This window comes from Populus alba, chromosome 1, assembly GCF_005239225.2.
Source record: "Populus alba chromosome 1, ASM523922v2, whole genome shotgun sequence".
Classification (NCBI taxonomy): Eukaryota; Viridiplantae; Streptophyta; class Magnoliopsida; order Malpighiales; family Salicaceae; genus Populus; species Populus alba.
This window is the reverse complement of record NC_133284.1, coordinates 33866213-33891335: the sequence shown is the minus strand read 5'-3', so window position 1 is coordinate 33891335 and position 25123 is coordinate 33866213. Positions and strand designations below refer to the sequence as shown.

Sequence of the window (25123 nt, the reverse complement as noted above, 5' to 3'; positions counted from 1 at the left end):
ATAAATTTTAAATATTGCGGGATTTTAATAAAAAAAATACTCTGAAAAATAACTACAATTATAATACCAAATAAGCTAGTTATTAGAATGTGTTTAAAGTGTTGTAAACCATTATTTTTTAAAATGTGTTTCTTATAAAAATATTAAAATAATATATTTTTTATTTTTTAAATTTCTTTTTAATATTTAATATGTGAAAACAATTCACTAAAATTAAAATTAATTTAGAGTAAAAAAAAAAAGTAATTTTGAACGAAAACACTCAAACAATGCAACAATTCCTTAATAGATTCCAGTAACAAGCAACAACTGTTTGCTTGTCATCTTTATTCATTAATAAGCGAGGCATAAAACGCCACGAGAATCATTAAACATTCAAAAAACCATTTCATCCATGAGGACATTGAAGATGAAAAGAAACCTGAATTTGAGGCGGAAGGCACAGGTACATCTTTAAAGTACGTTCTCAATCTCAAACCTGAATTATTTTTTTCCTCTCCCTACGCTGGCTACTACAGAACACTCAAATCAAAATCGGGCGCTACAATGAAGTAATGGTGATAACCACTCGAGTAGAACTGCCATGGAAAAAAATTAGAAAAATGACAAGGCCACCCTATAACTTGAGGAAGACAAACTCTTCAACGGCTGGGATATCGCCAATCTTTTTCAAAGTTTCTTTGCGGGGTTGCTCATCAACTCCAATTGCCATGACAGCTTGCTTTCGTGGAGCAATCCTTCCAACACTCATGAAGCTGACATTGACATTCTCTGCTCCCAACACGCTTCCAACCTTGCCAATCATACCTGGCTGATCAACTTGTCGGCATAGTATAATGCTACCTTCCAAGCTCACATCCACCTCAAAAGATCCAACCTTGGTCAAATGGGGAATTCCATCCTTCACTCGTCCCTCGACCTTAATCTCCCCATTCTCAGATATGGCACTGGCGAATTTTGATTCCACATTAGCGATTTGAACCTGGATAAAGTGAAGTGGACTCTCGGGCGAACCATCTCCAAGAATGCGTTCTTCACTTATTCTTAGTCCCCTCTGTTTAGCGCTGAAATCAGCATTAACCAAGTTCACAAAAACACTGGATATGGGCTCGATCAGACCCTTGGTGATCATTGCACGGAGCACCCTGGTGTCAAGGTCATCGGGAGCCCTAGCAGAAGCATAAGTCACTTTTACATCTTTCACACCACTTCCACCTGACACTAGCTGAACAGCCAGTCTCCCAAGCTTCTCAGCAAGCTCAACATATGGTTTCAGCTCGGTCAGAACCTGCAATGGGGTAAGAACAATGACAAGAGAAAAGATTATGTCCCTTTCTTATCACCAGAAAAGCTGCATGGATTAAACAGAGAATCGAAGCAAAGATGACACGGTCTGTAATGATACCTCAGCAGGCACCATTGGTGCATTGACAGAAGTAGAAGCAAGTTCCCCTTTCAAGGCTCCAACAACAGCTTCTGCTATTTCAATAGCCACACCTTCCTGCACATCAAACCAGGATTCTGTTTCATTCCATGGTAAAGAAAAGAAGCAAAAGGAGTATTATTATTATCTGACCAGCGGCCACACCTGAGCTTCCATAGTACTAGCACCAAGATGTGGGGTGACAGTGACCCTCTCATGCTGCACCAACTTGCTGTCTTGTGGAGGAGGCTCCACGGTGAAAACATCAAGTGCTGCCTGAGCAACAATTCCAGCATCCAATGCCCTTACTAGGGCATCTTCATCAATTACTCCTCCGCGAGCAACATTGACAATCCTAACTCCTTTCTTCATCTTTGCAAAAGTCTCATCATTGAGGATTTTTGCTGTAGCAGGAGTGAGTGGCATGTGCAAGGAGATGAAATCTGCAGTTGCTATGGCTTCATCAAAGCTCACAAGCTCCACACCGATTGCCCGAGCACGATCTGCTGGGGCATATGGATCATGAGCAATCACATGCATGCCAAGCCCCTTAGCACGCCTAGCAACCTCTGATCCAACCTTTCCAAATCCCATGACAGCAAGCGTTTTCCCAACAAGTGACACACCCACATATTTGCTCCTCTGCCACTTTCCTGCATTAATCAAGAAACATATGAAATAAATGCCTCTGGACAGTGGTAAATCAAATCCAATTTTACCATAATATGAATTAACATTGTTTGCACCAGAAATAAATGACATGTGATCGCTGAATTAGCAATCATGGAAGAACTCAATAATTGTAATCTTACGATGCGCATTCAATATATCCACTGAACCATAAACTTGAAGTAGCCATTATGAAAAGATGCTATGTAGTCAAAAGGACATGGATTAAAAATAACTTTCCCTGACAATATTTAAAAGTTTTCTACTAGCTACAAACCAGTTACCTGAATTATGCCGTGTTTTTGGTTAAATCTTTCTTTGAAATCTCTCTAATAACGCAAAAATTTCGATGTTTCTCTTAACTCGTTATCCTTAAACTCTTTCTAAACCCACCCCCACCGTAATCTTTGCTAGATATGTCCAATAAACACCCTCAATTAGTCAGCTATAACTACGTTAAGCATGCTCTGCAAGGATAATAAGTCTTAATTGGTTTTTTGAGAGAATAGCGCGTCAATAATAAATCTCTTAAGCATCTAAAAAAAACACATGCAAACCAGATCTCGCCAAGAAAAAACAAAGCACGACAAGCCTGGATCTGCCAAGTACAAAAGTACTGTCTTTTTCCAGGTAGTACTCCTACTTTCCACTCCAACTAAAAAGAAATCCAACTTACACAAGTTTACTTTCCAAAAATAAAACTCTTAACCCCTAAAAACACCATCTTTGCAAAAGTAACGCGCTTTTACCGAACCAGCTTTTCAATCAGGACCAGGATCTAAAACTCAAATCATTTTTAATCTTTAATCACTCAACAAACTCAATCACCCAAAAAACAAAGAAAATGAAAACAATTAATTACCAGCTTTAACAGAGGCATCAGCCTGAGCAACATTTCTAGCCATTGCAGCCATCAGCGCAATCCCATGCTCTGCAGCAGCAACGGTATTAGCAGTGGGAGCATTAACAACCAAACATCCATGTTCAGTTGCAGCAGCAAGATCAACATTATCAATACCAACACCAGCTCTGCCAACAACCTTTAATCTACCACCAGAAGATTCAAACACTTCACGACTCACTTTAGTACCGCTACGTACAATAATCGCATCACAGAGTGAGATCTTAGTACAAAGTTCATCTGGACTTAGATTGTAAGAGCAGTCAACGTTTGCAAAGTCTTTCAGAAGATTTATACCCGCTTCTCCTAGTTTTTCTGCAACTAGGACTGTTGGCTTTGAGTTTAGGCTTGCGGAAAGGACTATGAAACGTTGTCTGCGAGAGGAGGTGAGGAGGGGTGAGAAAGCGGGGAGTTTGTTGGCGGAGGTGAGGGAGAGGGAGGAGAGGTTTTTCTTGGTCGCGAGGAGGCTGGAGGCGGCGGTGGAGGTGGTGGCTGCCATTTTGGTGAAGATTTGTACAAAGGAAAAAGGGATCTAAGGTGCGACTTTATATGTGTGGGGTTTGGTGAGGGTTTTTGGGATGTGAAAACGGAAAAGTATTGCACGCGCGTGGGAGTTAATGATCGGGGCGGGAAAGTGGCAATGGGGGAGAGAGTGTGCGTACGCGTTGACTGTTGAGAGTGGGGGTTGGGATTTTACGGGTCCCGCCTGCTATAATTATTTTTAAAAGTATTTTTTAACTCTAAAATATATTAAAAATATATATTTTTTTATTTTTAAAAATTATTTTTTTTATCATCTAAAAATTAAAAAATATATTAATTTAAATAAAAAAAATTAATTTTTAAAAAAAATGCTTCTGAAATTCAAAAATAAATAGGATCTTGAATTTAGAGGCAATGGTGTGTTTGGTCCTTTAACTCTCAATTTTGTTTTGGCTCGGCTCCTTTACTGTTTTTATCTTAAATGTCATTTAACTCCTTATTTCTGTAATCATTTGATCTTTCAGCCAAGTTTTAAAGACCATCCTTGATGATAAAATGGAAGATCATAATTATTGATATATAGCTTTTCCATGTTGTCGAAGCAACAGATCCCTTAACAAACAAAATGAATTCACGGTTTTAACAGAGAAAAACAAAGGTCCTGAAATGCAAAAAAACCACTAACAAAAATACTCCACGCTCTTTACAACCGCGCTTAGTTTAAAGAAGTGAAAAGGTTTAGAGCAGGCGAATCAAAGACGGGGAGTATGATATATTTAAATGGTTAGATTTTAAATTTGTATTTTATAAATTATTAATTTAAAATTTTAAAAATTATTAAAAATTTATATAATCTTAAGTTTATAAAATTAATTAAATTCGTGTAAACTAAATTGAATACGACGGGGAGTATGGTGGGATGTGGACCCAGAGGGTGGTTGGATTTAGGTTGGTGAGGGAAGGGGGTTGGACAGATCTGTCGTATATGCTTTACTTTAGCCGTGGGAAGTGTAAAATCTGAGTTGGTGAGCGATTTGGATTATTAACAAAAATGCCGGAGACATCCACCTCATCACATCTCAAGAGTAAGAGAACGCGATCACGTTTCCATTAACATAAAAAAAAAGGTAATTTTAGTACTTGAGGTCTTGGAAAGGGTTTATTCCCTTTTTTTTTTTTTTTTTTTGCACTAGAGTTAAAATTTTATTATGTATATTTATCATTTTCACGGTATTTTATATGCTTAATGGGTTTGCAGAATATTCAGTGAGCTATAAGATTAGTCATGGTACGCACAAGCTAGCCCGGACACCACATAAATAAAAAAAAAAGGTGATTTTAGATATTAGGACGGACTACACCTGCCCCCTCGATGCCGTGCAGGCGTGCACGCTACTATTTTTATTTTTTTCGTTAAATATATAATTATTCATTAGTTAACTTAATAATTATATTAAAAAAATCATTATAAAAAAAATTAGTACATTTCTTGTCTCCAAGTTCAAATTTGATATTTCCAATGTTATTTTGACCGTTTGATTATGTAATTAACATAGAAAAAAAAATTTATTTATCTTTAGTCAATTTAAAAATAACAAATAAGTAATGTAAAAAGATTTGATTGTCCTTAAAAAAAAAAAGTAATAAGATTTTTTTTAGTAAATGAACAAAAAACATTATTATACTGTTATAGTAAACCGTGCTAATTGATCAGGAACTACATGGTCCTCGCTTGTTTGGGAGTGCTTTTCAAAAGTATTTTTAAAAAAAATTTGAAAATTTTTTATTTTTTATTTTTTGCTTTAAATTAATATATTTTTAATGTTTTCAAATTATTTTGATGTGCTGATCTCAAAAAATAATTTTTAAAAAATAAAAAAATATTATTAGCATGCTTTTTTTGAGTAAAAAGTACTTTGAAAAGCAACAAACAACTACACTCTCAAACACCCTCCACAGGGACAAAAGGAGAGATACAAGTGCGTATATGAATTTTCAAGGGGCAGTATTGAAAACACTAAAGTCTCCATGGAAAAGTAGTTCAATCCTTGTTTTTTTTAAAAAAAAATTATTTAAAATTAATATTTTTAAATCATTTTGATACGCTAATATTAAAAAATGATTTTTAAAAAAATAAAAAAAAAATTATTTTTATATATTTTTAAATAAAAAATACTTTACACCATAACTATTACCACAAATCTTAAAAATGCCCTAATGAATTTCACGACATTCTAATATTAGATTTATTTTTTATATATTATCCCATGGATAAATTATAATTACCTTCTCGCTCTCCTCCAGTGAAGAAACAAGCACTTTATAAAACAAAAACAAATGATGAATCCATAAAAGTATTAAATATAAAGATAAAAGGAGCATAAGATGTACAAATAGAATTGGATTCACCAGATTTTAAAAATCTTAACCCCGCGATATCTATTTCTTAAATTTATTGATCCACTGTTATCTAAAATATCTGACTTTGATTATTCTATCATGGTAAGATGATGCAAATATTAATATATTACAAAATCTTAAGAAAAACAAAAGAAGCCGGCCTAGTCCATATTTGCTAGATACCCAAAATGCCAAAACCCGATCGGAATAATACAATAGACGACCCATGCCCGACCCGGTTTAAATTTGAAGCGGTAGGGGGACTGAACTCCACTCTGGAGCATAGTTATTAAACCCGGCCTGGGGGTTGACCCCGTCGAGGGGCCGGGTCTCGTGTTTCATGCGTCAACCAAGGTCAACTCGGGTTAACCTGGAAAAATTAAAAAAAAAAATAAAAGTTTTAATATTTCATATTAAAAAAATACATGTAAATATAGATTATACATATTATAAATAATGAAGTTTAAAATAATATTTTAAAATTTTTTTTATCCCACATTAAAAAGATATTATGTTAAGCTTTTAAAGTTGAAGTATTTAAATTAAAAAAGTTTTTTATCCACATTGAAAAAACATAACTTTTTTCTTTGAGAATAATAGAGTATATATACTAATGAGTTTTCAAATCCACATTGAAAAAACATAACTTTTTTTCATGGGAACATAGAGTATATATATGAAAGGGCTTCAAATCCACATTGAAAAGATATTATGTAATCCTTTTAAGTTGAAGTATTTAAACCAAAAAAAAATTTATCCCACATTGAAAAAACATAACTTTTTTCATGGGAACATAGAGTATATATATATGAAAGGGCTTCAAATCCCACATTGAAAAGATACTATGTTATCTCTTTAAGTTGAAGTACTTAAAGCCAAAAGGTTTTTATCCCACATTGAAAAAACATAACTTTTTTCATGGGAACATAGAGTATATATATGAAAAGGCTTCAAATTCACACATTGAAAAGATACTATGTTATCCCTTTAAGTTGAAGTACTTAAACCAAAAGGTTTTTTATCCACATTGAAAAAAACATAACTTTTTTTCATGGGAACATAGAGTATATATATGAAAAAGGTTTCAAATCCCACATTAAAAAGATACTATGTTATCCTTTAAGTTGAAGTATTTAAATCAAAAGGTTTTTTATCCCACATTGAAAAAATATGATTTTTTTTCCTTGGGAACATAGAGTATTAAAATGAACTAAAAGAGATCAGTGAATCACTGTACATTGTGTCTAAAATTACTGTGAATTGCACTGTTTACATTTAAAATTCATTCTAACAATTTTGACCAATTTTCTGTCACTGTTTTTCATTTGTTTTGTTGACATGACAGTATTCCTACCATATATTTTTATGTATTTTTTTAACAGGTTATAGCTTTCCCATCTCTTTCTTTTTTCTGGCACAAATATAAAATATTACGTAAAGTAGATTTGACAAGATATTGACTGACTTTTCGGAACTTGATAAACAATTTCACTCTTTTAAAAGAAGAAAATAACTGCTGGCTTTTGTGGCGCAGTTGATAAGAGGAGAGGGTAAAAATGCATCAGAGAATTAATTAATTAATTAATTAAGAATAAACTAAAACTGCTTAGTGTTTTACTGTGCAAGTCCCACAGTGAAACGCTGAGCTGTCTTTTTTTTTTTTAGCTATTTCAATTTTTTTTTATTTTTTTTAATGATTTTTTTTTTAAAAAATTATTAATATTAAATTTTTTTTATTTAGTTATCAAAATTTTTAATGATACATGTTTTGAGTTTGATGGATTAACCCGGATTTTTTTTTCTGGTTTTTCTTTTTAATTAAATTTTCCGGGTGCAGTCCACAGTGAAACGGCTTAGATATCTTTTTTTTTTTTTGCTTTGTTTTTTTGCTTTGTTTTTTTTTTCTTTTTTTAAGCTGTTTTGTTTTCTTTTGTTTTTTTGTAATGAATATTTTTTTTGTTTATTTTTTTTTGTTAATGTTAATTTTTTTTTTCTATTTAGTTGTCAAACTTTCATTACATTGGTTCCGAGTTTTGACGCGTTAACCCGAATTTTTTTTTTCTGGTTTTTCTTTTTAATTAATTTTTTTGAGTGCAATCACAGTGAAACGCTTAGCTGTCTTTTTTTTTTTTTGCTTTTTTTTTAAGTTGTTTTTTTTTTAAGTTTGTTTTGTTTTCTTTGTTTTTTTTTTAATGAATATTTTTTTAGTTTAATTTTTTTTTGTTTATGTTAAATTTTTTTGTTATCAAACTTTCATTACATGGGTTCTGGGTTTTGACGCGTTAACCCAAATTGTTTTTGTTTTTTCTTTTTAATTAATTTTTTCGTTTAATTTTAGTTTATTAATGTTAAATTTTTTCTATTTAGTTATCAAACTTTCATGACATGGATTTCCAGGTTTGACGGGTTAACCCAGCTATTTCTGGGTTAACCCCGTAAATTATTTTTTTTCCTATTCAGTTATCAATTTTTAATGACACGAATCCCAGATTTGATGGGTTTAACCTGGTTTCAAGGATTAACCCAGATAATTTCAGATTTTTTTTCTTCATTAGTTTTTTTCTTCATGTAGGATTTTTTTAAAAAAAATTAATATTTTTTTTTGTTTTCGTATTTTTTGTTTTTTTAATTATTTTTTTTAAATTTAGTTTGTTAATATTAAAGTTTTTTTGTATTTAGTTATCAAACTTTCATGATACAAATCCCAGGTTTGATGGATTAACCTGGTTTGACGGGTTAACCCAGTTAATTCAGATTTTTTTTCTTTTTCTTCATTAGTTTTATTTCTTCCTGTAGGTTTTTTTTCCTTTGTTTTTGTTCATTTTAGTTTATTAATGTTAATTTTTTTTATATTTAGCTATCATAACTCTCATGACAACGAATCTTAGGTTTGACGAGTTAACTTGATTTGGTGGGCTAACCCAGTTAATTCATATTTTTTTTTATTATTAGTTTTTCTTCCAATTTTTTCTTTAAATATTGTAATTAACAATAACTAAAAGACATCAATCTTTTTTCTTCCAATTTTATAACACGAATCCCAGGTTTGATGAAGTTAAACCAGTTAATTAATTTTTTTTCTTTTTCTTAAGTAGTTTTTTTTTTTTCAATTTATTTTTTTAATATCGATTTGATTAAGAATTAAACTTTATGATTTATTTTGTTTACTGGTCATTAAATTATTGTGATCTCATGAGGGGATTTTACCGTGCCCCTCCTTGCAAAGCACTATTCATCAGAATAATACTTTTGTTTTATTTGTTTATTTCTTTTCAAATTAATTTTTTTAATTTCATTATGTAATATTAATTTTTTTTTTTCTTTTTAATTATCAACACTTCTATAACAAAACCTTGCAACCAGACTCATATCAAAGGCTCTGTGTTTGATGTTGCCACCAAACTCACTTAAAATTTGAAATATGCAAGTTTAATATTATTATTAATATAACTTTTGAATTAAGAGTAACAGATTAGACTCAATGCTTTTTAAGTATAACTTTATAGAAAAACCAAACACTCTTAAATTTTAATTTTTTTAAAATATTTTTTATATAAAAAAAATTGACCCGCAGCGTAGCGCGGGCCATGTTTCTAGTATATACTAATAGGTTTCAAATCCCACATTGAAAAAATATAATTTTTTTAATGTGAACATAAATTATATATATAAAAAGGACTTCAAAACCCTATATTTAAAAGATACTATGTTATCATTTTAAGTTAAAATATTTAAACCAAAATTTTTTTTATCCCACATTTAAAAAAAAAAAAAAAACCGAGTCTCGTTCGGGTTAGCCCAGGTCACCCAGGTCTCTGGTCGACCAGCTGGGTCGCCCGGGTTTAACCGGGCTGTTGCCACAACCGGTCTTTTATTAAACCCGAACCGGTCCAGCCACCAGGTCCCGGGTCGACCCACGGGCCGGGCCGGGTTTAATAACACTGCTCTGGGGTAGTAATTCATCGCTGTTTCTAGAAACGGGGACACAGTCTTATGTCGGCTAAGCTAAGGCAATGGCCCATGTCTGACGTAGTCTTGTTTGCTATAGCTTAAAGCTTTAAACAGAGCCACCATAAAAATACAACCTCCGATGGAACCCGGGTGGTCACAGCTCACAAGTGCATAGCCCAAAATGGAACCTGAGGGGGGCAGAGCAATGCGCTTCTCCTTCTTTGTTTCATATTTTGGTATGATCTGCAATGAACACTTGATTTTTTGCTGGACGCAAAAAACAGATTACTGGTTTTTGGACTGCAAAAGTTACTTGAAAATAGAAGTCCCAATAACAATTCTAGCTACCCAGATCCACCGAACCCCAATATGCCCGATCCTACGTGCCATGATTACACTCTGCAACTACTATCCAAGGTCCTTGTTCCCGGCAAGGTGGTGGTGGATATATAATTATATATACACCCCTGAAAGGCACGTTTAAACACAAGACATGAACCCGTAGCGTGGATGTTAACGAAACTGGGGAAGAGTCTACTTGAAGCAGTCCCTTCTGGTCCTGATTAGTTGGAGAACATGGATTTACAACACTCGACCTCGAAGGGTAGCTTAAAGTTAGCCAAAGATTGCTCTGTCTAGTACCATATCCTTGCGCACTCGATTTATCTTTAGAACGATCACGAATAAACTTGTTTTCAGATTTCATATCAGCTTAAATGTAGCTCTAAGTAACAAATTATAAAAATTGCTCCATCGGAATCCGGGAATCAGCAAAAAGAAAAGGGGTAGCAACAAAAATTAAATCAACAGTAGAATACAGCAAAAGATCAAGCACTGGGAACCCATTCGCCTTATTTTTAGCAAAGCAAGCAAGAAAAGAAACGTTTCCATGATGGTGCAAAATTCTTGAGGTAAACTTCTGCCAACATGTGGCCCAACTTAACCTGAGCTTCAGTTGTCAAGTGAAGATGATCCTCTTTAAGATCCAATCCCATGGCATCCACACATACCACATTCGGTAGATTAATCCTTAAGCTGTGCTGGTCTCTCACCTTATCCACGTACTTGCCATCTCCTGATATAATTGCTACCTGCACTAACACAATACATATCACCAAGTAATCACACAAACAATCTATCAACTCTTCTAATTAGTGATAAGCTACAACAATCTATGTGTTGATCACTTCATTTTAACTATACGAAAATTCACTGCACCCATAAGATCAAGCCAACAGTTTGTCCCACATGAACAAAGTTGGTAATTGAATTGAAACAAAAGAACAATGTGATGTTATGATCTGATAGAACGATACTGACCATAACAATTGGAAGGGAAGGCAGACCAAGATCCTCTCTAACATTCTCAATAAGCTTCTCCATGTTCCCCTGGTAAACCTCGGCATCATGAATGTCTGACGTGTCACTCTCTCCTTGGTACCATAGCAACCCCTTGATTTCCCCACCATCTTCGACACTCTCTTTGGCCCTTTTCACCATATTCTCATACAATACCTCTCCACGCCCCCACCGTGTGATGGCCGTCCCACCCACCGCACACGGCACCAATCCCACCACCACCCTCATCTTTTCCTCACCATGTTTAGCAAACGACATGCCGGGTCCAACCCCCACAAAAAACTTTTTTCGAGTCGATGTCAAGCATGGAGTGGTTCATGTGGCCCTGTTCCCAATGGAGCTTGGCTGAAAAACGGAAGATGTCTTGATGGGGTTGACATTCTGGTGGGACTAACTTGTCCCAGTACTGGTGGTTGTGGTGGTGTTGGTCTTTGCAAACGCCCGCGGCCGCGACCGGCCATGTTGCTTTTGCCCTGATAATATGAAGAAGATCTGCTTGCTTGTTTTGGGTATTTCTTTCTTCCATCTCAGGTATCTTTAATTAGTTGAGAGCTGGTTTAGGTTGGAAAATTGGAGGGATGCTTTTGAAACAGATTTCTGGTATTCTCCCTTCCTGGAGATCTGTAATATTTCATATTTCCATTGGGGCCTTTTGTTGAATCATTTCTTGTTGGACAAAACTCATGGATCGATAAGTTGGGGGTCCCAAGAAAAAATAAAAATCATCAAAGTCAAATTGGTTATTTTTTTTTAAGAAAATCGTTAACGGTGGATTGTCCGCCTTGACTTGCTATGCCAGTGCAGCTCATTAATAAGAAATTCAGCCTTAACTCTTTAGCGATAGCATTAACTCTAAAAAATAATTACTCCGCGTGAAAGTTGCAGAGATTTTTTAAATCATTTTACACAAAAACCATTCATCATCTGTTCTTCATTTTGAACATTGTTAATGGATGTTCATTGTTTGGTTTGTAATGTTTCGTAAGTGTTGAATCCCTACGCCACTCCAATACAGATTTAAACAATAAAAACAAAGATATAGGTGAAAGAGCTAAGTAACTTCGATTTCTCATTACAATATTTTAATAAAATATAACATGATTTAAGGTGTGATCTTGTTTATTTGTGATGTTGTAAACTGGGCCCTTGCCCTTTGCAGTTTATTTTTGACCAATGAATCTCTCAAGCATCAATATATACACAAGCACATCCACACACACGAACAGCATCGACTTGCATCCGAAATCAGTCTCACACAAATGAAAGAAAGAAAATACCCAATGGCAATTCTACGAGTTGCCCGGTTACAACTAGCCCCAGCCCACATTCAAATTTTGTGTAATTTCTTTTGCAATTAAATGCATATCTAGCTGTTTATGGGGAGGAGTACTAATCGTCTTCTGTCTCAACTCCCTTTTGATGGCTACCTTCATGAATTTACGCGAGTAATTTTTTCCATCGCAGGGGATCGTAAAGAATCCGACAACTTCAAACGCATTGCATGTTAAAACGAGCACCAACACTTTCTCTTGTCAAGCTTTTTCGTGTCGGCCATTTTATTAATCATCAGTCTTACAATTGCTTAATATCAAAGCTTGACAAGTATACGGAATCTTATTGGACACTTTAAATAGTTTCTAATATTGTTTTTTTTTTTTACTCATAAAACATGCATATAAATTAACAATTAAAAAAAAAAAACCAATTTCCAGTATTTGTTGAATAAAAAAAAACTTGGAGTAATTGAGGCAAGCATCGATCATATATCTTTAAAATATTTTATTGTTTTGCCCTAGTAGCCTGAATGCAATATTGTTTTCTTAGATGAAGAATCAAAATAAAAATAATTAAAAAAAACTCGTTAAAATTAAAATTAAAATTTATTTCAAAATAAGTCAAATAAGAATATTATTGGATGTAGACGTTGTAGCTCGAGCCCCAACACCAAAAAAGAACTTGAGCTCGTACTACTAGTGAGCATGCACCCCAGCATCATCATAAGGTCGGGCTTGTACACCCAAGCCCAATATGCTAAGATTTAGGAGCTCACCCTGAACCTAGACATGTTGGGTCCAGGCAACATACTTTGATTCATTTATCATTTTTAATGATCTGGAGCCCAACTATCGTCTCTAATAATTTTTTATGGATTTTAAAAGTTGGTTTTATTTTTAGAAGTCAACCATCAATGTAAAAATGATGGTAAAAATATTTCTTGAAATCATTTTTTTTAATTATGATTGAGGTAGGGTAAATAAATATCTAATGGATTTATTGATCAATGGTTTTATCTTTAAAAAGTTGATCAAAAAGAATATTGAAATTACTTGAAAAAAATATTTTTTGCTCATCTTTACAATAAATATATTTTTTTTAAGTTTTGACAAAGAATTTTATTTCTCATGATCATCGACCAAAGATAAATAAACTAACATTTGATAAACTAACATGGGGTTCAAATGGTGGTTCCTGTTCCTGTTTGGGTGGTTAACGGGGGAGAGTTTGGGTGAGGTTGGCACTCTAGTGGTACCGCTCCGTCCCAGATCTTATGGGTGTGGTGGGAGTCTTTGACGCCGCCAGCGCCGCCGCGACAGGACATGTTGCTCTGTCATCCTAAGATGAAAATCTGTTTGGTTGCTTGGGCCATTTCCAGATGTTAATGGGCTAAAAGAACTGAAGAACTAATTAGGGTCCAACTACAACTCCTGAGTTTTGTAAGATAAATCTGGGGCTGGTTTCTGTCTTTGACTGTTGAGCCCAACCGACCCCTTAGGAAGTAACTAATGAAAGCGCAAAAACGCATTAAGTTTTTTGCTCTGTGAGCTTATGAGATATTATGCTGAGCACAGATTTCTAACAAAAGAATTAGGAGATCCACGTTCGGTTGGTACGTGGAGCCGTCTCCTTGTCCATCGGTGTCGGGTCTCGATCACCCAGAGACGGCGAGGGTCCATTTTTGGATCACGACATTGACAATGACTTCCGAATATCTTATGCCTTTCGCCTTTGAGATGGGCCAGCTGCTATAATTCCCGTATTTATAACAACCTTCGGAGTAGTTCCTTCCCCAACAAGAAGCCAACCAATCCATTATGTTTGGCCACCCAGAATACATATCCGATCAATTAATTTAGGAACTCGCCTAAACAAATCCATTATGGTAGTTTTTTTTAATATATATTAAAGTAATATTTTTAATATCACCGCATAAAAAAACGACTAAAATAACATGAAAAATAATTTAAAACTAAAAATATTATTAAAACAGAATCTCGAACATCCTGTTAATGAGAACATGGATTGATACCATTAGAATCTTTTCTACCCCGAAAAAAACTATCAAATTATAAACAAAGCAGACAAATATTGCTACCAAAAAGAATTATATTTAGGAAACAACATTCGATTAATTAATTAAGAGTACATTCATCACCTGCTCATTCAATTAAGATATCGACATTCCTTTTGTTCTTATGCAATGTTCAAGTCAACAAGAGATAAAAAGAAACAATTACTCTTTAATACAACAAAGGACACTTTTATGGGACCCAAATATGTGATTAGTTTGAAACATTAGAGCAAGGGATCTTCTCTAGGACTTGAAGCGCTTCTTTCATGGACGGTCTCTTTTGGGGTACAAAAGAAGCACAGCTAAACCCCAACTTCAAACATGCCAGAATGGCATCCTCCTTAACCTCCACGTTGGTCCGGATTGCCACATCAGCCAATCTCAGAACCCGGTTCTTGTCCTCCATGATTGAACCGGCAGTCCACTGGCTCAAGTCTCCATCTGAAAACACTCTTCCAGTGAGAAGCTCAAGCAAAACAATGCCAAATGAATAGACATCCCATTTGGGGCTTGGCTTTGGAGTATTTAACGACTCGGGCGCTTGATATGGCAAGGAGCTAGCCGCGGAGGAGTTGGAAGGTGCATAGTGGCTGCTGGCATTTACAGAGAGGTCTTGTGTCGTGGAGGCGAACCTTTGGCTACTGAAATGGCGGCTCGAGCTGCTCGCTTTGTTGCTATTGTTGCCTAATACAAGCCGGTCTAGTCCGAAATCCGAGATTATTGGCTCCATGTCAAGGTTCAAGAGGATGTTGTTTGGTTTAATGCTGCCATGCACATGTTTCTTCCCGTGAATGAAAGCTAGTCCTCTAGCCACTCCTTTTGCTATCTTGAACCGCACCTCAAGTGGTAGATGACTCGGTGATGAACCTGGTTTCCCTGAATTTTATAGAAATAATAACATATTTGAGGGGGGGGAAGAACCGGAATATTAGGTACAGGCCATTAAACTAATGACATGTTAATCAATAATTAAACTAGAGGATTGATACAAGATCTATGAGGAATAGTGTAATAATGAATTAAACCTAACACTAAAAAAGATGCAGACAAAAAACAATCAGTCCAGAACTCACGAGAGTTAACAACGGGTTCCAGTAAGCAGGTGTGTCCTAGATTGCTAGACAATAAAAACCTTTCCTTGTACCAAGTAGCAGGTTTCTTTTCCTTTTGCCTTTTTTGGAATTAAGAAATGGCGGTGTTCAATTAAATATAAAGTAAAAACGTCGGTTTTTTATTGCTGTTTTTCTACGAAAGTGACACGTGAATTAGCGCATCATGCGTTTTCTTTTTTTACTGTGAAAGTTTTCATAAATATTTTTTATTTAAAAATAACATTTCTATAGGTAGGTGCAAATGTTCCATGTAAAATCTGATAATTGAAAAAAATAAGCTTTGACTCTTGAAAGACGAGCTAAAACTACGTGATTATTATTCAAATCGAAGTTAAACGAATGTTTCCATAAAACCAGGCTTTGTCAAAGAGTTTTGACTCCTTAGTTTTGGACCGTCAGATCAACTAATAGTGGATCCCACGTGGAAAGATCTAACTGTTAACCCCAAACAGCCTAGTTTAGCGAAAGCCCAAGATTTTTACAACTATTTGCACCCCAAAAGCTAGGTGAAGCGGAAGAAAGTGCGCGTTAATTTAGCGTCACTTAGCAAAATGTAGAGAACTATGCTAACATGCGCTAGAAACAGAGAGAGAACAGAGGACTTACTGTAACCAGCGGCTGCGAGGCTGCCGTTGCAGACATAATCGTAGACAACAAGCTTCTCATCACCTCCCCAGTAAAAGCCACAAATCTTAACCAAATTTGGATGCTTTAACTTGGCAATAAGCCTCACTTGATTCTCAAAGTCTCTTCTCTCAACTCCGCTCTCTCCAATCCTCCTCACTGCAAAAGCAGTACCATCACCGAGAACTGCTTTGTACACTATGCTTCTTCCACTTGTTCCCAGTACATAAGCTGATGATTTTAGCAGTGTTTCCAACTCAAGTTCTGTCTCCCCATCTAGTACCACCAGCTTACTATCTTTTTCTTGATTGCTTTCGCTGCAGTTTGCGTTGTTGTTATCTTCGTTGTCTTGATCGTCATCAGAAGTGGTTGTTCCCGATGTTTCGTCTCCTTTTAACGTTAGGCACGGCCAAGTTATTGGCTTCCTTGTTTCGATCTCTTCTTTTACTGCAACGGTTGTTGAAGGAAGTGGGAGTTTTCGCTCTTTATTCGGTGGGTTGGTTTGGTTGACGAGTGTCTTCTTTTTTCTGATTTGGTACACATAAAGAATGACCAAAGCAAGAATGGCTATACCGGCCAAGTCCGAGACTGCAATGGCTACAATTGTGGTTGGTTTTAGCCCACTTTTGGCTTGATTTCGAGTGGAACTTGGACCGGTTCCTGTTGAGTTTAGTTGTGGGGAACCCGAGTCCAATGGTTTGGGTATGACTGCAATAGCTGGTGAAGTAGTTGAAATATTTGGCGGGGTAGAGATGGTTGAAGGTATTGAGCAAAGGTTTGACAAAGGTTTTCCACAAAGATCCAGGTTTCCTCTAAAAGAATCTGTTTTTTGGCTGAGCAAAGATAGAGACTCTGGGATTGCTCCAGTTAGATTGTTGAATGAGAGATCAATACTTGCTTTCTCTGGAATTCTCTTTGCAAAAGCTTGTGAAATTGGTCCTGTAAGCTTGTTGTAAGAGAGATTCAAGTAATGCAAATTATCCCCACCAAAATTAAGAGGCAAAGAACCATTGAGTAGATTAGAAGACAGATCTAACACCTCAACAGAATTGAAGCCGCTAGGAACAGAACCTGAAAAGTAATTAGTCCTTAAAGAAAGAACTGTAAGATTTTGCAAAGCTGTCAAATATTCAGGTACCTTCCCAGCTAAGGCATTATCAGAAAGATTCAACAGCTGTAAACTCTTCAATGCACCGATAGACTCAGGCAACTCACCAGAGATCTCATTGCTTGAAAGAGAAATCACTTGTAGCTCAGTTGCATTAAAAAAGGAACTTGGCAATGACCCATTCAAGAAATTGTTGGAAAGATCAAGATGTCTTAGGTGTTCAATGTAGCCCAAGTCTGGTGGGATAGAACCCAGAAGCTGACTACTGGGGAGGACTAAACTTGTGACCCTGAACATATCTGGTGTTCCCGGCAGGCCTAATTCTGTGCATGTCACTCCTTTCCAAAAGCACGGTGCTTTATCTTCATAGTTCCAGGTTTCCAAGACTGATAATGGGTCTCTAAGGATGGAGTACTTGAAAGAAAGCAAAAGTACCCCATCTGTGTTGAGAGCAAAGGTTGGAAGTGCAATCCCTAGAAGGAAAAAGGCAAAGAAATGGAGATAATTGATGCTACTGGAACTCATGGTTTCTTGAGCTACTGAACCATGCCTGGAGTTGAACTGCGCTTCACATATTCATAGTTTGAGAAAGAGAGAGAGAGAGAGAGAGAGAGAAGGAGATGGTGACCCACTGCAGTTGTAGTTGTTCTGGTGACCAAATCGATGAGAATTAAGGATGGAGCAGAGGAGGGACGGACAGAAGCAGTTAATGTAGTTAAAGTGCTGTGGGTGTAATGAAAGGAACTTAACTAGACATGGGACATAACAGAAATTTAGCTGTATCTTTTGCTAATGTTATGTTTTTGGATGTAAGAATGGATTCCCTGGAGAGGATAAAAGCTGGTTTGTTTAGATATGGCTGCAGAGAGGGAGGCTAGCAAAAAGAGTGGTTCTTTATTATTTACTGTGTACTTCATGTAGTTGGTATAGTGAAGAGAAACAATAGAAAGCACCAAATGGAGCCATTGAATTAATATTAACTTTAATTAATAATTTGTTTTTTTTTGTTTTTTTTTTTGGAATCTGATTAGTTAATGGAAAGCAGGGAGGAAAGAATCTTGTATCTGCTGCTACAAGACACGTATGTGAGTTGGAGCTCATCAGATTGCAGAGGACCCTATAAGTCCGCCATCCTATTCAATATCGACTTAATTTGATGATCCCATGTCAGACGGAAGAAGAAGAGATAATTAACTTTGCTTTTGCATGTCCTGGGCTCAATTCAGAGCATAGTTGAATAGTTTTTTCTTAAAAGAATCTAAGAGTTTATAGTTTTTCTTTTTATTTCTGAAACCAAATTAGTTCTCTTGGTAGACTTTAATTCAAGTACATTTAACTTAAAATTCTTTTACAGCCCTAAATTAAATAGTTAAGTGAATCCCTATTAAATCAAGTCATTAATTTGTGGAGGGGAGGAAAAAGACTTGACGTGTTCTTGACACACAGTAAAGGGGCCCTGACCAAGGATAAATCTTTTTTTGATCAAATCTGGACGTTCGTATGCTAGTGGCCTGCCAGGTAAAACTACTACCATAGCCGAAAGCAAGAACAACTAGCCTTGTACACACTTGAAAAGAGACATCCATGGCCATATCCACTCCTCCCTTTCTCCATCTTTTACTGCAGCTCGCCTCACCCTATCAGTTGACGATATTTATCAGACATACTAGGTTATGGTAATCCAATTGTAAAGTTGATAAACAACTCCATTATGGCTACTAGTGCTTTATTTGTGGGGCCATGATGTTTTGTTCTACGCATGCTTGAAATCAAGGAAAGGTTTTCAAAATTCTTTGAACAGCATAAAATCCGAACCCCTAGGCACCTTTAGATCAGAGTCACGGGTTCATGTCACTTGATAATTGATCATCAGGTATTAACTACGAGAACTTAATTTCTTGATGCTCTTCACATCAAACAGTCCCCAAATTTGACAAGCTTCCAGGCAAGGAGATATACGAGGAAGCCGAGTCAATTTTATCAAATCTTAGATGACTTCATAGAACATCATATTTGTATGATAATTTAAGTCAGCTAAATTACGACGAGCATGATTTTGTGAGGAAGATTTGCCATCCAACTCCCCCAAATCAAATCAAGCCTCAAGAATTATAAATATGGTTCTGTTCATGCGAGTAAGTTTGGAAAACTCTTATAAAATGAAGAGCAAATGCTCGCAAATATCAAGACTCGTAAATTCATAAATCACAAGCTGGTTAAGATTCAACTAAAAAAAGGCCACGGTACCAGGGGCGTAAGCTTAAATTTAGGATCAGGAGCCAATTTAAAAAAACAAACATGATTTTTGAGAAAGCAAAACGTGTATTTCCTGCAAAATAAACTGTATTTTAATTAAAGGGTATAATTTAAGAAAGAACTAAAAATGTAAAAATATCTTTAAAGTTTGAGGTGCCATTACCATCATTCAACTAGTTCGGCCAGCCCTGTCAGGATGATACTGCAAGGTTTAATGTCTAAAACCATGTCAAACCAACTTGAAGATTCATAGCTCCTTCGCGATTCAAGAATCTCATCACTTCATACCACACCAAAAGTTTAGTTCTCTTTATAGCCGGTATTGTTTACGATCCTTACCCGTGAAAATGCTCGCCGGTATTGTTTCATAAGCTTGGATTGACCCTAAATTAACGAGGGAGCACGACAAGACTTGCGCCATAGTGGGACGGTGCATCATGCAGGAGCAAAAAATGGTCCCAAATGAACCCATCTCTCCCCTCTCCAAAAATGGTGCAGCGTTTCTGATTTGTCTGAACTGCACGTGTAGATCTTGTGGTGTGAAAGTGTCCAATATCTTTCCTTGGCAAGTCAGGGGATGTGACGCCATGGTGGTACACTGGTACTGGCTGCCTTGATTTTGTAATAAGAACCAGTCATTTTTAAGTTACATTAAAAAAAAGTTGTCGCTCTAGGTTTGATTCAATAATTCTTAATCAAGAATTTAATTTATACCATATCATTAATGGACTGGCTTCCTTTTTCATCGAATACTGATAAAACATTTTTCTGATGATCCTAAGTTTTTTTTTGCTTTCCCTGCACATGCATCCAATTCGGTTTCTCTGTGTTTTATATGAGAATCATCACGCATTCTACGATAATATGGTCCGGTTCCATTTTACCTGTAGCCTGGGGATGCTTGGCCTGTTATCTAGCATGTGCTGCCACTGTTACAAATGTTGAGAATTATGCTGCCATAGATTAGCTCCACCTACCCTTGATTGGTTCATTGAAACCCATTTTAATTTAAGCAGATCTAAACTAAGCATTGAAATGTGAATTAATTTTGTCTAGTTTTGACAGGATTCACACGCAGGCCATGCCCCTTGGTGAAAACTAGAGCTACCACCAGTACGGGCTTAGATAATTAGGATATCCAAAGAGTTGTTTTCTTAATATAATCAACGAGCTTTCAAATTTAATGCCCATAAAAGTTCAATGAATGAGTAAAGAAGTGAAGAAGCTAGCTAGTTTTGGCAAGAATTCATGTCTCTTCAGCTCCTACATAATGTCTTAGCAGGTGCTTTCCATTAATTGCAAATGATTGAGAACTGAGTACACTAATTCCTTCTACTTACATTCATAAACTTTAGTAAAACGTAACGGAAACCTTTTTCATTCGATTTAACGGTGAATTTTACTCTTTTTTCTCCTTGCTCTAGAACATAGTAGAATCTAATGTACTTTGATGGAAGGAAGTCTAAATACTCTTGGATTGCATCACCTGGTTAAAAAGTAACAAGCGTGAAAATGGTGTGCATCTTGAACAATTTAACTCTTCAGATGACTTCAACCATGTGCATTCATATGCCCCAACTGTTCCTGACTCAGAAGATTTTACTTTCTATGTCACCATTTACCAGCACCGCCCTTTTTTCCAAACCAGTCTGCTACCGTCGTCCTTGTTTATCTAGAAATGGTTGATGATATATATCTTCCATATGTTCACACAGACAGACAGTAGGGTACGTGCGGATCTCTTACATCATCTCAACTAATATACAACTATTTGAAATCAGTCACTCCAAAATCATGTTAATCGTGGGATCCACATTCGAGCTTAGTGAGACTCCCAAGAATCTATGGAGCCTAGACTTCACCATGGGCAGATGTTCTGCAACTAGGGACAGTAGCTAAATACAAGGTTTGGCTGTATCCTAACTCACAATATACCACTGTTTGCCTCGTGATAGAGGATTTAAATGCTGTTCTGAAAGACCCATTCAAAGTGTTATAGCAGCATGTTTGAGCACTACTCCCCTTAGATCTAGGATTGTAGCTGGCTGAGTAGAACCATATCCTAATTCACCTTCTGATATATCGCGACCAACACTCTGTTTTCTCTAATTCTCTCAGCGTTACAGGCTATTCATTTTGGGTTTTAGACAGAATATTAGCAAATGATGACCAGGTCATGCATGGTCAAACTGAGCTCATTTCTCGTGCTTTATATTAGACACTCACATGAACCCGGTCAGTTCACAGTTTCCTGTCTATCCTGAATTAGACAAATTCCGTGAGCTAGTTAGAAAGTTTTCTAGATAGGAACTGCTTCTCACTATTGCAAAGAAGAGCAGCTAGAATGTCAGCCCCCCCATTTTGTCCATGTATGTGAATAATTGGACGCAGAAAACCTGTCCAGATATCCTATCTTTCAAGTATCATCATAATGTAACTGTTGCGATACACGGCTTGGGTTCTGTGGCAGCTACTACATTTGTCTCATTTACCTACGTATGCACGTGAAATGAACAGCAACAGTTTTAGATCCGGGTCAAGATCAAAACGAGTGGAGAGGTAGAGTAAGGGCAATCATTTCCGTTCTCTGTTTTTTTTTTTTTAATTAAATTTTAGCTAGCTCTCTGGAAAGTTACCTCATCTATCTACTTTTTTAAATAGAAAATATTTTTTAATAAATTAATAATAATTATTTTTAAAATTCAAATACTATTTCATCATCATTGCTCTCAAATAGACTCTTAACAGTTAACAAGAAGTTTTTCTTGATGGCATATTCCTTTCTTTGCTCAAACCAGAAGTAATTTCCTGACATGCTACCAGGCAAAATACCCTCTCACATCTGCTCCTTGTAAATCGAATAAGAAGAGATTGAATCTGCAAAGTTATATTTTATTGAACCTTTGGAGAGAAATATATACAGATGATTGCATGAGTAACTGTTAAAATAATAAAGCTATTCAATGCTACAATAATGCAGAATTCTAAGGGATTTGATTTACATTTAATGAATCATAAAAGGAAACAAATACATGAACAATAACTGTTAAACATATTGCAGCAGATTAACCTTCCAACACTCCTTTCCTGATTGCATGGAAATGGAAGGCAAGATTTTTCCAAGAAAAAGCTGAAAAATTAGCCAAAAATCAGTTCTCCGATCCCTTCTGCTTTGGAACTCTAATTTGGCTGGACTATGTTTAGCAGAAGCTTCAAGACGACCTTCTGCGGGAAAATGGATTCTTACATATTTTACCTCATTGCTGTCAGCAAGGAATCCAAATGACAAGACATGTATTCTACTCTTTACACATCACGGAGACATTCTTCCATGCTAAGGTTTGAATTGTTCTTCTGTGCATATACCCACAAGAGGCATTCCATCTATATAAGAAAATTTATCTAGCTAAATTAAGTTCTTTTAGCTTCTGTAACCATTCTCTGTGATGATCATACGATAGGAGTATTATTGTATCTCTCTTTCACATATGTAACCATTTTCTCTCTTCCTTGTGGATAAACACGTTGCCAGTCTACGTACATTGATCAAAATGCTCAAGGAACTTGTTGAGAAGCACCCCTGCCTGTGGCTCTGCGCTGCTTTCTTTTTCTTACTGTTGGTGTTCTGGTTTCTTGTGTTTGAAGAGACAATTGTGTTTGCCATATTGGACCTTGCATCTTTACCAAATATCTCGAATTCCCTCTCATGGTCAAACTTGCGAATACTTTATACAAGGATTACTACATGTTTTGTTGAGATGTCATTACTGAAAATATAATTATTAAAAATGTGATATCTATGTTTAGTTAAAGATAAAAAAAAAATATGAAAAATATGTTTTTATTGTATATAATTTACCATGAAAAATTTATGCGACATGAAGACAAATTAATTTACTATTTTATTTTTTAAAATTTAACGTATTCAATTTGATAATATCATATTTATCTTTGTTAATATAAACACTTATGCTATTTTGTGTTTAAAACTAATAAAATAGAAGTGAATCCAGCAATAAATTTAAATTATAAAATTATATAATTTTTTAATACAATAATATATCTATTAACAAATTACATAACGTACGTGGTATATTAATTATTTTTATATTAAATTAAAGTAATCAAAACACATATTAACTGTTCGAATTTATATTCTAGTAAATGGATCATGTCATGTATACTAGTCATTTAAAAACTTGTATAATTACCGGTGATCAGAGCAAAAGATATTAGATAGCTTAATATTTTAATATAAAAGATGAAAAGAATTCTTGGCATTTAAATTCCTACAGGGCATCTCAAATTCGTTTCATTTTGGAAAAGAATTCAATTAGTCTTGCAAGCAACCTAATGCAATGGGACATTTGAGATTTCTTGAAACATGAGATGTTTTGGCTTAACAAACACTGGAATGTTTAGTATATGATGTGCCAAGAAATTAAAAATTCTAAAGGTCTGATGTAGCTCAGCCCAGGTATTTGGGCATGCCATCAGGTGCAATCCGACTACAAGAAAAATCTGGATTTTTTTGTGCATATTTTATTTTATTTTACATATTTTTATGTATATTTTCTTCTACTCTTTCTTTCATTGTAAGTACAATTATTTTTAATATTTTTCTATACACAATTCTATAGATTCTTTTACTTTTTTTTTTTTTTTTTTTTGCATTCAATCATATAAATTCTACCTGTTTTCACATCAATATTTTTATTATACAACCTATATAGTGAATCAAATACCATTCTTTAAACCAATAAAACTCATTTATTATTATTCCATAAGAACCTTTCCACACGGCGAGATATAAATAGTTGTGTTACCCTATGTGTAACCTCTTTCCTTTAAAAAAAATAAAGGTAATCTATGCAATGAATTTTCTCTATAAAAACTTAAGGATCATAGCGAGATAAAGGATCTATGATCCATACAAAAAAAAAAATAGAAAAAACATAATTTATCTTCTTGATTTTTCTTTATTTTTTTAATATGTTTAACAATTTTTTTTTAAAAAAAAAAAAAACTCAAATTGACTTAAGCATTAAGTTTTTATTTTGCATGTAACCCCAACAATAAAAATACAAGCCCAGTCCACTATCAATGAGGAAAAATCCCAAAGATTCATTGAATTTTTTTCAACTTCATTACTACTCTCATGGAAAAAATATTTTAGCTCTACTCATTGTTATTATTTAATGAAACAGTATAATAATATTTTTGTCTCTTCATCTAAAACACTTAAAACATGCTTCTAAAGATATTCAACTCTTTTCACATGGTATGTTTGTCATTATAAAATAAAATGAGGGTAAATGATTATTTTTTCATCTTGATCGACACAATAAAACGACCTCAATATCCTTGAGAGGAAAAAAATAAACTTGGCATCAAAGGGTATTTTTGTATATTCACAATGGTCTTCTGGCTATTATAATTGAAGCTGAGAGACACTTTGATATTTGTACAAATATAAAAAAACAATAAT

The 25123-nt window shown here is 35.1% G+C and overlaps 2 protein-coding genes and 1 pseudogene across 2 annotated transcripts; all 3 read right to left on the bottom strand.

Annotated features, from left to right (window-relative positions):
- Positions 1-286: 286 nt before the first annotated feature.
- LOC118055424 (D-3-phosphoglycerate dehydrogenase 1, chloroplastic) lies at positions 287-3536 on the bottom strand. Its single transcript, XM_035067329.2, has 4 exons — positions 2955-3536; positions 1589-2076; positions 1406-1501; positions 287-1288 (listed from the first exon to the last, which is right to left on the bottom strand). Exons 1-4 carry the CDS (start codon positions 3490-3492, stop codon positions 617-619), a joined length of 1794 nt encoding a protein of 597 aa, XP_034923220.1. The 5' UTR covers positions 3493-3536; the 3' UTR covers positions 287-616.
- A 6970-nt stretch (positions 3537-10506) lies between these two features.
- Positions 10507-11712, bottom strand: LOC118055403 (probable carbohydrate esterase At4g34215; annotated as a pseudogene).
- Positions 11713-14592: 2880 nt separating this feature from the next.
- LOC118055443 (receptor protein kinase-like protein At4g34220) lies at positions 14593-18331 on the bottom strand. The gene is made up of 2 exons (XM_035067354.2): positions 16254-18331; positions 14593-15411 (listed from the first exon to the last, which is right to left on the bottom strand). Exons 1-2 carry the CDS (start codon positions 17902-17904, stop codon positions 14747-14749), a joined length of 2316 nt encoding a protein of 771 aa, XP_034923245.1. The 5' UTR covers positions 17905-18331; the 3' UTR covers positions 14593-14746.
- Between the last annotated feature and the right edge of the window lie 6792 nt (positions 18332-25123).

What these genes read in the sequence shown, in the direction of transcription:
- LOC118055424 (XM_035067329.2), bottom strand. Translation starts at nt 3,492, where the DNA reads ATGGCAGCCACCACCTCCACCGCCGCCTCCAGCCTCCTCGCGACCAAG. An exon ending in CTAGTACTATGGAAGCTCAG is followed by an intron (nt 1,502 to 1,588) that starts GTGTGGCCGCTG and finishes TTTGATGTGCAG; the next exon opens with GAAGGTGTGGCTATTGAAAT. An exon ending in CACCAATGGTGCCTGCTGAG is followed by an intron (nt 1,289 to 1,405) that starts GTATCATTACAG and finishes ACCCCATTGCAG; the next exon opens with GTTCTGACCGAGCTGAAACC.
- LOC118055443 (XM_035067354.2), bottom strand. Translation starts at nt 17,904, where the DNA reads ATGAGTTCCAGTAGCATCAATTATCTCCATTTCTTTGCCTTTTTCCTT. An exon ending in CCTCGCAGCCGCTGGTTACA is followed by an intron (nt 15,412 to 16,253) that starts GTAAGTCCTCTG and finishes TATAAAATTCAG; the next exon opens with GGAAACCAGGTTCATCACCG.